Source organism: Otolemur garnettii, unplaced genomic scaffold, assembly GCF_000181295.1.
Source record: "Otolemur garnettii isolate 467f Iridium unplaced genomic scaffold, OtoGar3 scaffold00171, whole genome shotgun sequence".
In the NCBI taxonomy this organism is placed as follows: domain Eukaryota; kingdom Metazoa; phylum Chordata; class Mammalia; order Primates; family Galagidae; genus Otolemur; species Otolemur garnettii.
Genome location: NW_003852566.1, coordinates 3,324,409 through 3,338,787, shown reverse-complemented (window position 1 = coordinate 3,338,787; position 14,379 = coordinate 3,324,409). Strand labels below are relative to the sequence as shown.

At 50.3% G+C, this 14,379-nt stretch overlaps 1 protein-coding gene across 2 annotated transcripts in view; it reads left to right on the top strand.

Annotated features, from left to right (window-relative positions):
* Positions 1-14,379, top strand: part of PPP2R2C (protein phosphatase 2 regulatory subunit Bgamma) — a 155,263-nt gene that overhangs the window by 82,828 nt on the left and 58,056 nt on the right. The window contains exons 2-4 of one of the 2 annotated variants that reach the window (XM_003800196.3): positions 8,291-8,388; positions 10,944-11,109; positions 12,635-12,747. In XM_003800196.3, the coding sequence (XP_003800244.1) occupies positions 8,291-8,388; positions 10,944-11,109; positions 12,635-12,747 (377 nt within the window). Of the gene's footprint in view, positions 1-8,290; positions 8,389-10,943; positions 11,110-12,510; positions 12,542-12,634; positions 12,748-14,379 lie in introns of those variants that run through there. The other variant, XM_023519304.1, reaches the window with a different exon arrangement.

Genomic DNA, 14,379 nt, shown 5'->3' with positions numbered 1-14,379 from the left:
CCCCCCGTCCTTACCAGCCTGAGACCTCTGACAACACTGATTAGATGCAGTAGTCTCATCAGGAAGACCAGGCTGGGCTTGTCCACAGCACTCCTCCCCACCCTCCCACGCCCTGAGGTTTGACATCTGATGGATCATTAGTGATGGCAGTGGCACTTATGGAGATGAACAAGGAGGGAAATCCCCCTGCCAGCTGGGTAGGAAGTCCCTGGTTGAGCTTCTTAATTCTTCCTCCTATTTTCCCAGGTTTTCAGGGCACATTCTGGTCCATGGAATCGTTTGAATTTCACAGACACCCTAGGGGCAGTGTGGCCAGGCAGGGATGACAGTTCCCCAGGGCAGATCACACAGCTGGTTGGTAACAGGGCGGGGACTGGAATACCATCACCTTAAAAGACACAGGAGACATCTTTAAGACCCAAAGGCAGAGCCTCCCCCTTGTGGCGAGTGGGGAAGGAAACTGACAGGAGCCCACAGGCCAGGGTGCAGCCGGGGTTCTCCAGGCCCACAGGCCAGGGTGTAGCCCAGGTTCTCCAGGCCCACAGGCCAGGGTGTAGCCCGAGTTCTCCAGGCAGCTCCCTGCAGCCCTCTTATTTCCGTTCTGTGTTAGTTTCCGGGGGAAGCTCTGACAAGGTATCACAAACTGCGTTGCTTAAAACACCAAAAGGTATTCTTACACAGTTCTGGAGGCTAGAAACCTGAAATCAAGGAGCTGGTAGGGCCATGCTCTCCTTCAGGCCTCTTCCTGGCTCCTGGAGGTGCTATCAGTCCTTAGCGTTCCTTGGTATGCAAATGCATCCCTCCACCCTCTGCCTTCATCATCCTGTGGCCTTCTCCATGGTGTCTGGCCATCCCTGTGTCTTCATATGACCTTCTATTCAGGACACTGATCCAGGGTGGCTGCATCTTAACTCGGTCATCTGCAAAGACTTTGTTTCCAAATAAGTTCATTCATAGTTACCAGGCATTAGACTTCAAAATATCTTTTTGGGAGACACAACTCAACCTCCATTACCATCTTTGACTGCCCATCTCTGGCTCTGGCATTCAGAGACCTGTCACTTGGTTGGTTACTTTGGACACCACCTCTCTCTCACTCTTCTGAGTGGCCACTGCTAGGTCTGTGCTGTGCCTGGCTGATGGTGGTGGCTGATGCCTCTTTGTCTGGAGGTCCCTGAATGCCTTCAAGGTGCCTCTTCTTATGCTGCCCCTCCATTTGGGGACTGCCTCAGAGCTGCACAAGAAGGAAGGAGGAGCTCCCTGGGGGAAGGACAGCCTGGATTCTCAAGGACTCACTTGTCGCCCATGGGACCTGGTAGATGAACTGGTACCTGAGCCCACGGCTTTGGCCAGTGGCAGCTCAGGGTCCTGCAGTATGAGTGCAGGGGCATGCATGCCAAAGGAGCTCATTGCAAAGACTCTGCCACAGCCTGTGACTTTGGGCAAGCTTGACCAGGTCTCCTCATCTGTAAACAGAGTGGTAATCAGACAGAAGCATTGTGCCAAGATTAAAGAGCTAGCCCATGAAAGAGCTTTATCTGAAATGTCTTTATTTTCCTTTCATTCTTAAAAAAACATTTCCACTGAATTTAGAATTCTGTGTTTGCAGGTTTTACAATTTTCTTTTCACACTTTAAAAGAGTCTTCTGGACTCCATTATTTCTGCTGAGAAATCGGTCGTTGTTGAGTCATGGTGTCTCTGAATGTAATATGTTGGTTTTATTCTGGCTGCTTAGAGAATTTTCTCATTATTTCAGTTTTCTGCAATGATAGACCATGATATACCTCGGTGTAATTTTCTTTGTATCTGTTTTTCTTGAAGTTAGCTAAGCTGCTTAAGTTTGTAAATTGATGTCTTTTACCAAATTGGGATATTTTTCAGTCACTATTTCTTCAAGTTTTTCTTTCTATTCTCTCTCTCCTCTCTCTCTGCATCTCCAGTTGCATGTGTGTTAGACCTGTGGTCCCCAACCCCTGGGCTGTAGGCTGGTACCAGTCTGCAGCTTGCTAGGAACTGGGCCGCACCGCAGGAGGTGAGCGGCGGGCAAGTGAATGAGCCAGCAATGCTTCATCTGTATTTACAGCTGCTCCCTCATCACTCACATCCCCACCTGAGCTCTGTGTGCCTCCTGTTAGATCAGTGGCTGCAATAGATTCTTACAGGAGGCTGAACCCTACTGTAAACTCATGCACGCAGGGCCTAGATTCACTCCATATGTGAATCTAATGCCCAGTGATCTGAGATGTAATGTGCATGAATCATCCTCAAACCATCCATCCTACCCCAGTCTGTAGAAAAATTGTCTTCCATGAAACCAGTCTCTGGTGGTAAAAAGATTGGGAACCACTGTGTTGGACCCTATTATTATATTATCCCACATGTCCTTGAAATCTGTTCTTTTTGTTTAAACAAAAAAGTCCATCCATTCTTCAGATAATTTCTACTGAAGTTATCTTCAAGTTCACTAATTCTTCTGTTGTCTCAAGCTTTCTATGAAGAAGTTCATTGATTTTTCTGTTTCAGTTATTTTGTTTTTCAGTTATTGAATTTCCATTTAGTTCCTTTTTTGACAGTTTATTTCTCAGTTGAGTTCCCCTTTCACTAATATGAGCAGATTGTCTTTACACTCTTAACATTGTTATAACAGCTGCTTTAAAAACCTCTGTGTGCTAATTCCAGTAGCCAGGACACTTCAGGGTCAGTTTTCATTGATTATCTTTTATATTAAATATTTGTGGCGTTTTCTCATTTCTTCATCTTCATAAATTTTGGATCATAAACTGAGTGTTGTGAATGGTAACATGACAGGGACTCTAGATTTTCAGACTTTCCTCCAGAAACCATGTTGGTTCTGTTTTGTGTTGTCTGAATCACCTGTAGACTCTGTCTGTAGCAGGAGCAGCAGCAGAAGCCCCAGTGCAGCTGCAGCTGCCGGGTCCGTCCTGTGCCTGTGTGGTTTGGGGTTTCTGTGCCACATTCGGGCAGCCCTCTCTTTGGCTCTCTTCCTCCCAGGACTTTTACTCTCACTTTCCAGCTGCTGAGATTTACACAGATTCTCTCTAATTTATCAAGCCTGTGAGACTCTGGCTGTCTGTCTGCAGCTACGTGACACAGGTGGGTCTTGTCCTCAGGCTAAAAGCCATGCAGCCTGGAGGCCCAGCTGCCAAGCCCTGCGGTGTCTGCCTGTGTTTCTTCACTCTCAGTGCCTTCAGAGAGTTTTGTTTGTTGTTGTTGGGTTGCTGTGTTGTCGGGGGATTGCAGTCTGTCGGGGTTATTGGTGAGAGAATTGTTCCAGTGGGAGCTCCTAGGCCAGGACCAGGAGCATTCAGAGCAGTGCCTGGCAGATAGCGAGTGCTGCAGAAATGGGGGTGAGTGTGCCTGACCACGCTGCCATCCTGGCTTCTCTGTCAAGGCCACACAGACACAGGCAGCGCCACGTAGAAGTGCGCAGTACCATGTGAAGGGGATACAATGGCCTTAAGACTGTAGTTGTAGGAGAGACCACTGAAGTGGGGGTGAGGAGAAAGGGGCAGTCCAGAAAGGCTTCCTGGCTTGCTGATGGACTGGACTTTATCCAGGGAGGTTGACTGCCAAAACACCTGGTTTTATGGCTTGACAAATGGGAACTTCTGCTTCTGAGGGGAGGCAAGTTTTCCTAAGACAAACCCTGAAAACTCTACAAAAGTGAGTAGATGTTAAATATCTACTAGCTCTGTGGCGGCGCCTGTGGCTCAAAGGAGTAGGGTACTGGCCCCATATGCCGGAGGTGGCAGGTTCAAACCCAGCCCCGGCCAAAAACTGCAAAAAACCCCCCAAACATCTACTAGCTCCAGTTGTAAAGGCTTGAGCCTGTAAGTCCCAGCTACTTGGAGACTGAGATTGGAGCATTTGGTTGAGGCCAGGAGTGCGAGGCTGCAGTGAGGTATGATCGTACCACCACATTTCAGCCTGGGTGACAAGGTGAGACCTTGTCTCTAAAAAGAATTCAATTAAAAATATTTTTAAGAATTTTTCTATAAATGTTTGCAAATCAGGACTGGAGGGTCCGGTGGCCAGGCAGTAGCTGGTGAGGCTGGGTAACCCTAACCCTGTCCCTCACCCACAGATCCATTTTGCATAATCTGAGCTCATTGCTGCCAGTTCTGCTAAAGCAGAAGCAAAGATGATAAAGAGCTTTAGCTTTCTGTCCAGTAAATATGGGTGTTTCATCCTTCCTCAGATTCCTGGTCCTCCTGGCCTTCCTCTCAAGCCCTCTCACCTCCCTGTTTCACTTAAGTTCTAATCCTAGGAAAACCCCACCAGGAGCACCCTACAGACGGCAAAATCGAGGCTAGAGAAGTTGCATGGTTTTCTCAAGGCCACACAGCCAAGGCGCTGAGCCAAGAGACCGACCAGGACTTCTGATTGGTCTGCAAAGAGCTCCCAAGGTCTCTCCTATGGAGAGAGCCTCTAGCTCCTTAGCTGTCAATAATAGTAATATCTCCCCCAGGGGCTAGTGTGAGGTTCAGAGGAAGCAGTGGATACGAAAATGGCATATAAATTGTCAATTTCCCACAGACATTAGTGTCTGTTACTGTGGTAACCACCCGGCATTTGTGGACTACAATTGCTCTGGATAGCAATAGTTACGTGGCATTTTAATTTAATAGCATTCTTATTTTCCCACCATAAAAGTAATATACATTATGCATATGTCCAAACCCGTCAAATTGTATACATTAAATGTCAGGGGTTTTTTTGTATAGAGATTGTACCCCCATAAAGCTATTAAAAATAATAGACCTTCATTACAGAAAATTCAGAAAACACAGAAAAGTAGAAACAGGAGGAAAATGATTTCAATTACCCTAAAGCAATGTCTATTAACATTTAGGAGAATTCTTTCCAGCTGTTTTTCCCCTCTGCCCAGTTTGTTTGCTTATGATTATTATCACTGGTCTATATAATCAAAGACATTTTGGGTACAATTATATCCTGTTCTTTCTTCCTTGGAGATTTTAATATGGAATAGCAAGAGCTGGAGTCACATCTGAGGCCCCTGCCTGGCTGGGTTCTGGCTCTGGCTTCAGCCCAGAGGTATTTGTGTGTCTTTGGGCCAGGACCGGCTGCCCTGGGAACAGACAGCATTGGGATGGCTGAGACACGGCCCCATTTCTGAGTCTGTATCCAATGGACATTTGTATGTTCCCATGTTTCCTTGTCCTGCCCTTTTAAGTTTAATGACGTGTGCAACTGTCTTAGGGGTTGAATTTGTCTGGCCCATCATCATCCTGCCCCTAGCCACTTTCTGTCTCTCCTCCCTCTTGCCATCAAAGCTGGCATTTGCCCATGGCTCAGAAGGCCAGTGCATTCAGGAGTGGCCTCAATTGGCCTAGAGAGAAAAAATAAAAGGCATTTGTTGGATAAGCATCTGTGGTGTGTCTGCTGTGTGCAGCACCCTTTGGGCCTTGAAGGTGCAGCTGTGAGTCCATAGGCCAAGCCTCCTGCCCTTGTGGGGCTAACTCTGGCCAAGGGAGACAGCCAACTGGCAATATTAGCCTTACAGAAAACTTCAGAGCAGGCTCATGGGAGATCAGGGCGTTCTGGATTGGGACATGGGGGTGTGGAGAGCAATTTTAACAAGGTGGTCCAAGGTCAGAAGATAACAGGTGAGCAGAATTGAAAGAACAGGAAGTTGCTGTGCTGCTCTCCAGGCAAAATCATTCCAGGCCAAGAGAATAAGTATTGAAGACAGAAAGAAGCCAGGGCTTTTGAGACAGCAAGGAGCCTAGAGTTCAGAGGGGATGCACAAGGGGGAGGGCAGTAGGTGAGGCTGCTGGAGAGGCAAGAGTGTATGAATTTCCTTTTGCTGAGTTAGAAACACAAGAGCTTATGCCTTTGACAATAAACATTCTTTTATCCTGCATCTGTAGATTCTGTGATCTAGGCTTGGCTGCACTTGCCCAGCTCTGTGGAGCCCTGATGGAGGCTGGACTTGGCCAGGGCAGCTCTGCTGTTCTCACTTCCTCTCCTCCCTGGGGACCAATGGACTAGCCTGGACAGGTCCTCCTGGCAATGGCAGAGGCACAAGATGGTAAACCCCAGGGTATCAGCTCCTTCCAGTCTCTGCTTGCAGCTCATCTAATTGCTGTCCTGTAGGCCACACCACATCACAGGGACAAGCCCATAGTCAAGGTTGGCAGATTACTCTGCTCCATGTGGGAGGCACTGCCAAGCTAAGCTGCATGGAGAAGGACGTAGGTGCCGGGAGGGGTGAGGGTTTGTCTCTGGACGTGGTTGGCCTCCAGGCGCTGTTCTGCTACTCTGAGACCTTTGCTTTACTATGGGTATGAAATGGGGAGCCACAGAGGGCTTTGAGCAGGGGACTGAGTGCTTAGTCCTGGGCTTCAGCAGCTCCCCACTGCTGCTCCTTGAGGCTCGATTGCAGCTATCCCAGAGAGAAAGCCAAAGCCCTTAGGAAGCTATTGCAATCTTCCAGGTGAGAGGGAAGAAGCAGCTGGTCTCCAGGCCTGCTGTGAAGCCTTGCTGGGTTGGGGATTGTTGAGCAGAGAGAGACACTAGGACTCAGAACTTTAACCACCACTGTCGGAGTAGAGTATGGGAGACTGAGGTGGGTGGATTGCTTGAGCTCAGGAGTTTGGAACCAGCCTGAGTAAGAACGAGACCCAGTCTCTACCAAAAATAAAAAATTAGCCAGGCGTTGTGGTGAGCACCTGTAGTCCCAGCAACTCGGGAGGCTGAGGCAAGAGGATCACTGAGCCCAAGAGTTTGAGGTTGCTGTAAGCTATGATGCCACGGCACTCAACCGAAAGCGACAAAGTGAGACTCTGTCTCAAAAAAAAAAAAAAGTAGAATATGAGGAAGTGAAGTCACCTAATCATCCTTCCTAGGACTGAAGGGGAGTGGACAGATCTGTGGTTTGTTTGAAATCAGAGCATTTGGAGGCTATGAGTCCAGGTCAAGAATTTGAAGGACAGACGCTCTGTTCACAGGGCTGGGCCCTGCTCTGCTCCTGTCCACTGCTGCTGCTTGGGCATATGGGGACAGGGTGTAGAACCTTTTGTGTTTCAAGATATACTGGACTTGCAATTTTTTTAGATATAGGGAATCTTTCACTTTTCAAATATTAAGAATGAATTCAAATTAAAAATAAAGATCATTTCTGGAAGCTTGTCTGTGGAAACAGCCCTCAGCCTCGGGTTAGTGAGCTGTCTAGAGCAGGCTCAGCTCCAGAGGGGCAGATTTGCCTCTTCCAGGCCAGAGTCCTGTCTTGACTCTGCTCTCCCCTACTCCTAGGGGTGACCCCTGGAATGTATGGGTCAGTCATCTCTGTGCCTTGTAGAACTCAAGAATGTCAGTGCTGGAAAGGGTGTTCCCTTTGTTTCCAGATGCAAAACCTGGGGCCTGGAGATGGGGCTGTTGTTTCTCTCCAAACACTTACCCGTGAAGGAGAGCCAGCCTGGGGTGCCAAAGACTCCAGGTATTGGGGTGACCCCAGAAGGAAAAGTCCCTGAGAACCTTGAGGAAACACGGTTGGGATGAGGGATCGGGGAGGGATCAGATGCCAGGTACCTACAGAGCTGAGCTCAGCTGCTAGGAGCACAGGCTAGGACAAGATCCGGAGGCCTGTCTGGAGGTGGGAGCCCAAGCTGGGCTCCGAAGGGGAGCGGCTAATTCACCCCAGCCTTAAACTGTGTGTGAAGCTTTGAGAAAGCCTCCAGCAGACTCTGGGGAGGGCTGGCCTGTCTGAGGTTGTTGGAATACAGGAGCCTATTGAAGGTTCGAGACAGGAGGGAGAGGCCAAGTCAAGGTGGCTTTAGGTGCCTCCTTCAGTCCCTGTGGAGCTACTGTGGAGTCTGCTGGCCAGTGCCCAGGCTGCCCCCCAAAGCAACCTCCCCAACCCTTTTTCCCACATGCCTCCTTGGAAGCATTACCTACTGCCATCCTGTGGGGGTGGCCCTTCCCTGCCTGGTCTCTCATGCCAGGCTCCCCATGTGGACCCCAGGCCTGGAACACAACCACCTGTCTGTCACAGGGCTGTGGGCTGGGGGGGAGGGGGAGGGCTTAGTGAGTCTCAGGTTTGGTCACTTGCTCAGCACCTGAGGAAGCCTCCAGAATGCTTCTTGGAGGAAGGGCCGGAGGGTAGAAGACAGGGGAGGGGGAGGGTGTTCTATAGCGAGGAGGGGGCAGGAGGGGCTAGAGGGCCCAGCAGGCCTTGGGAGGGGCCGGCATGGAGCTGCTGATGGCACAGCATCTGCTTCTAACAAGCTGCATGTCCTGTCTCCCCAGCTGACATCATCTCTACCGTTGAGTTCAACCACACTGGAGAGCTGCTGGCCACAGGTGACAAGGGCGGCCGAGTTGTCATCTTCCAGCGGGAACCAGAGGTGTGATGTAATGTTCAGGGTCTTGGGGAAGAGCCAGTGGGAGGCAGAGTCAGGTGTGGGGTTGTGGCAGGACGGGGTGGGGTCTAGAGGCAAGAGGAGTCAAGTGGAGGTGGGGTGTGGTAGGAGGTGGGTGGGGTGGGACTGTAGGACTCCTGAACCCACAGATTCCAGGATCACAGCTTAGAGGAAACTGCCCTCCCTCTACCAGAGTGTCCCAGGGGTGGAGGGAAAGGGGTGCTCTGGGATGTAGGGGTGGTTCTACTGGGCCAGAGGTGAGAGTCCTTTGGATGGGCTCCCAAAGCCTTGATGTTTGTGGATTGCTCCCTGCACCTCATTCTCTCCTAGACCCCTATGGTGGAGCTCAGAGGAGTCAGCTGCTGTCCTGGCTCTGCCTCCAATTAAGCCTTCCTCTGCCTAGGTGACCTGGCATTGTCCTGGTCAGAGTGGGGAGGGGAGGGGATCTACTTACGTCCAGCTGGCTCTTGCCCTGGGCCCCTGCCCCTACTCTGCACCTCCAGCCCCACCCCCCAGGGGGGTTCATTGCCCAACAGAATAAGGAGCAAGATGGCAGTGGCCTGGGACAGCCTGCCCAGGGGCACATCTCTGGACCACTAAAAGACCCTCAGGATGAACACCTGCTGCATTCAGACGCCTTGCTAAGTATTCTCCATGGACTCCTCTTTGCTTACTTGGGGGATAAGGGTCCATGCCTATTTTACGAGTGAGGGAACTCAGATAAGCCCCCAGCTAGCAACAGCAGACCAGGATTGAACCTGGGCCTGCCTGACTCCAAGACCAAGGTCTGTAACTTACACATCACCTGCCTCAGAGGGTCATTGCCCTCAGCAAACAAGTCATGGGACATCCCTGAAACTAGGAACCGGGTGGGGGGTGAGGGGTTGTGACTGCAGGGAGTGGGAAGAAGAGCAGTCGTAGTCTCATCCGTCCTACATTCACTCCTGAGCTGGGGCCCCACAGCTGACCGTCCTGGAGCCTGACTTTACCTTGGTCACTCACAACCGTCCCTCACGACAAGCCTATGGTGCAGTTAGGTGCTATTATTCGCACATTTTACAGGTGACGAGCAGAGCCTGGAGGGTTCCACACAGTTTACAGGGACACCTGCTAGCAAACAGCTGCTAATCAGTTACCCAGCACCGCGCTGTGGTGGGCACAGGTGATGTCACACAGGGGTAGGGAACCTGTGCTTTGGGTCCACATGTAGCCCTCTGGATCCTCGAATGTGGCCTTTTGACTAAATTCCAGCTTCACGGAACAAATCCCTTTATTGAAGGGATTTGTTTTGTCTTTGTACTCTGGAAGGCTGAGGTGGGAAGATTGTTTGAGCTCAGGATTTTGAGACCAGCCTGAGCAAAAGCAAGAGCCGGTCTCTACTAAAAATAGAAAAAGTAGCCAGGTGTCGTGGCAGGCACCTGTAATCCTAGCTACTCAGAGGCTAAGGCAGGAGGCTCACTTGAGCACAGGAGTTTGAGATTGCTATGAGCTATGATGTCATGGCCCTCTACCAAGGGCAACAAAGTGAGACTCTGTTTCAAAAAATAATGATAATAAATAAATAATAAAAGGATTTGTTCTATAAAATTCGGATTCAGTTGAGGGGCCACACATGGCTTTGAGGCTACAGGTTCCCCACCCCTGCTGTAGAAAACCAAACCTTCCTTTTGCCGGACTGAAGAAAGAAATTAAATTGGTAGATGTAAGTTTCTTGATTTTGAATTTTTCTCTTTTTTTTTTTATTCTGGTGCCACTGACCTTGGGCTTAGCGAGTGCTCCTGTTAGATGACGTGACTCACAGGCAAAAGTATTGAAAAACTTTAAAGCTTTTCAAAGGCAAGCCAAGGATAGGAATATAAAAATAGCTACTTTTGGAAAGTTAAGAGAAAAACTAGAAATTCTGCTTGGTTGAAAGTCTTCACTGGTTCCTGGTTGTGGTTTTATGTTGTGTAAACTTGAATTGTCTCCCAGGAAAATGGTCTCTGGTGCCTGCAGTGGACCCAGTGCTTCACGCCAGGGTCTTTATTACAAGGAGCTGGGCACGGTGAGGAGAGTCGGGAGGTGATCTGGCGACACATTGCAGCTTGCTGTGCTCTGGTGGGAAGTGTGCTCACTTATCCCCCGAGTCAGGCCTAAGTTGTACACATGCCCTTTCTGGAGGTCGCATCCTCTCTGAGCCTTTGCTTGCTCATCTGTAATATGGGGTGAGTCATGGGACCCACCACAGAGGAGGCCTTGAGGGCAGAATGAGCTGAGGCACAGGAAGCACCCAGCTCAGAACCATAGTCAGAGCTCAGTAGGTCTGAGCTGGCTCAGGTGTTCTTGCTTATTGGACTGATGACAAGGCAGAGGGTGGCCACAGCCACACAGCCTGTCGTTATGGGCCATTTAAAATGCAGAGTTAGTTTCCTTTGACCCTTGAATTGGATCCCTGGGCACTGCTGGCACCTGGTGCCCACGGCTGTCAGGCCCTCCAAGGTTTTGGCCATTGCCCTTATCTGTCGTGGTACTCAGACCCCTTCTCCGGGGTTTCCTTGCAGAGTAAAAATGCACCTCACAGCCAGGGCGAGTATGACGTCTACAGCACTTTCCAGAGCCACGAGCCAGAGTTCGACTATCTTAAGAGCCTGGAGATAGAGGAGAAAATCAACAAGATCAAATGGCTCCCGCAGCAGAACGCCGCCCACTCGCTCCTGTCCACCAATGGTGAGGCCTTGCCGGCTGCCAGTGCTGGGTACAGGTTGTAGCCGCTTGTTAGCAGATGCTTGTTTGGATATTTTCTTTTCTTTCACTTTCCTTTCCTTTCTTCTCCTTTCCCTTTCCCCTTCCTTCCCCCCTCTCCTCCCCTCCTCTCTTCCTTCCCCTCCCCTCTGCTTTCCTTTCCCTTCTCTTCCCTCTCTCCCCTCTCCTTCCCTTCCCTCTCTCCCCTCCCCTTCCCTTCCCTCTCTCCCCTCCCCTTCCCTTCCCTCTCTCCCCTCCCCTTCCTTTCCCTCTCTCCCATCCCCTCCCTCCCCTTGCCGTTAGAGATGCTCTCCATTGCTCAGGCTTGTCCTGAACTCCTAGCCTCAAGTGATCCTCCTACCTCAGCCTCCCAGAGTGCTGGAGTTACAGACAAATCCTTGTTTTTTACATCATTTATCTCATGAGGATTTTTCTGGGTCTTTAGAATGCCTAAAAAATATTTGCATGGCATGTATCTCACATCAAATGAATATGCCAGGACTTCCTCACCTCTCCATGTGGCTGGACCCAGGTTGTTCTTCCCAATGTAGACGGCATTGCCACATCCATCTTTGGGAACACTGTCTTTTAGGGTGAAGGGATCTTGAGGTTTCCGACAAGGGGCAAGGCCAGCAAATATAGTGATATGGCCTCCTGATCACTCTGCCTCAGGGAGGGACATGTGCCCCCAGATCCCTAGCTTTCCATCATCTGCTCTGAGGCAGAGGCCTGGGGTCATCCTGCTCCTGGGCAGTGGACAGTGGCTGTCCACAGTCCCTCACTCTGCTCACCTTCCTTCCTTCTTATGGGTCAGAGGAGCCTGGGCTAGGATTGGACACACTTTCTCTGACCTCTCTGCTAAGCGATGTATCCCTGCTATGACATCCTCCAGGCACCAGGCTTGCCCCCTGTGCCAGGTTCCCTAAGGGTGGTGTATGTGTCACCTAAGGGGTACCTGGCACAGGGTCAGGCTCAGCCCAGGAGCCCACGGGACCCTTCCCTTGTGCAGGAGCAGAGTCAGTGACACTGTGTCCTCCCTGAGGACAGCATACCTGGGGATCCTCTGGTGAGTTCTAAACCTCAAGCACCTTTTAAACAATCATTTAAGAGGGACATGTCTGCCTCTCTGGAGGAAAGATCATCTTTCCAAGCTACCCTCCCCTCAGAGCTTCCCATCCCTGGTTTTGAGTCCTAGAGGCAGCCTTTGGTATCAATTGTCGTGGGGGGTGGTGGTGGTGTTTGTTTTGGCTAGTGCAGTAGTAAGGGTTCTCCAGTTAGGCAAAACCAACAGGGCCAGAGAGAGGGCTTGTGACTGTGGAGGCTTAGCGAGTCCAAAGTCTGCAGGGTGCCGACCAGGGGGGGTCACAGTTTGAGTTCGAAGGCCGCCTGTCGGTAGAATCCCCATTTCCTGGGGAAGGTGCATCACTATCTAATGGACTGAAGTGGATATTCTGTTTTCTGTTCTGTTGGTTAATTTTGTGTCTTGTTTTACTTTGTTCTATTTTTAAAGATAAAACTATCAAATTATGGAAGATTACCGAGCGAGATAAGAGGCCCGAGGGATATAACCTAAAGGACGAGGAAGGGAAACTGAAGGACCTGTCCACAGTGACGTCACTGCAGGTGAGACACAGAGCTCGGAAGACTGGCAAGTGGGAAGCAAGCTTGTGCTTTTTTTTTGCAGTTTTTGGCTGGGGTAGGTTTGAACTTGCTACCTACAGCATATGGAGCCGGTGCCCTACTCCTTGAGCCACAAGCGCCGCCTAAGCTTATGCTTTTTTAATAAACAATGAGGATTTTAGGACTTGAAGGGCCTTTGAGCGCCAGAGTCAGGTTCACGCCCTGGCCAGGCTGCTTGCTCCTTGGGTGTCTACCAGTGTCTCCCTGCTCCACATCTGGGTTTCCTCACCAGCACAGTAGAGGCGATCATGTTTCTTCTGGGCATCTTGTGAGCATGAGGTGTGTGCGTGTCTGTAACGTGCTTTCTCCTGCAGCTGAAGGTGCGGAGCAGGTCAGATAATCCTTTATTATATGAAAGGGGAAACCAAGGCCTATGGAGGGGCAGAAACTCACCCGTAAAGCCACTCAGCTAAGTGAGGGGCAGAGCCAAAAGGAAAATCAGTCAGCAGGGTTTTGTGACTCCTGAGCCCTTTCCTGAGGGGCAAGAGGAAGCCTGGAAATTGTGAGGCTTAGAGCATTTGCAAGGGTCCAGCCCAGAATATCGCAGTGGCTATAAAAGACCTGGGAAGGTTAAGTTACAAAGCGCAAACTCTTGTCCCTGATGAAATTAAAAGGCAAAAGCACCCTAGCAGAGAGACTGAGACAGAGAAGAAAGAGTTCTGGAGTCATGAGACCCGGATTCAGATCCCACATCTGCTACTTCCTGACTTTGGGCGAGGCACTTGGATCAAGAATGGACACTTGAGGAGGGAGCAGTGTCTTCCCAGCACACTCACCTTAGTGCCTCATTTAATGCTCCCAAACCCTGTGAAGTGGGCACTGGGATTACCATCTGAATTTTCAGGTGAGGAGCCTGATAGCTGAGCCCCAAACCAGGAGAGCCTGGCTGCAGAGCTGGCATCCCAGTCCCCTCATGAAGGGGGAAGAGGCCCCATAGGCGAGCGTAGGATGGGGGATGGTGTCATGCCACCCGGACTCTGTAATGTTGCTCTTTCCTTCTCCAGCAGGACAGGAGGCACCCAAAGCCACCTTGTTCATCCCCAGCTTCCATAACTGTGCCTGGAACATGTGTTTTGTACATGTTTGTTGAAGGGGATGCTGGTGCCCAGCTAATTCCAAATTATTCTGACTTGAGCACCTGTGTACCCTACTTTGCTCTAGGCACTGAGAGGCCATAGTGAACAGGGACCCTGGTGGCTGCTGATGGTCTGAGTCTTGGTTCCCCGAGCGCCTGGGTTGGGCTGCTCAGAGTGCTGATGAAGGAGCTACCATGTTTCCCTGAAAATAAGACCTACCCCCCAAATAAGCCCTAGCAGGATTCCTATGCATTTGTTAAATATAAGTCCTACTCCATAATAAGACCTAGTGATGGGCGTGGCTATGCAGCTTATCCGCATAGCCACGCCCTGCATTTCAGCACTGAGTGGTAAGGAAGATTGGAATACCTTTTATCTGCCACAGCTCCTTTCTCCGAGCCGTTCACACTTGCATGGGTGCGCATGTGGTAACCGCAGTCACAAGCATCCTATTGCTCGCAAGCGGACACGGCTGAAAGGGGAAAGGAGTTCATACATC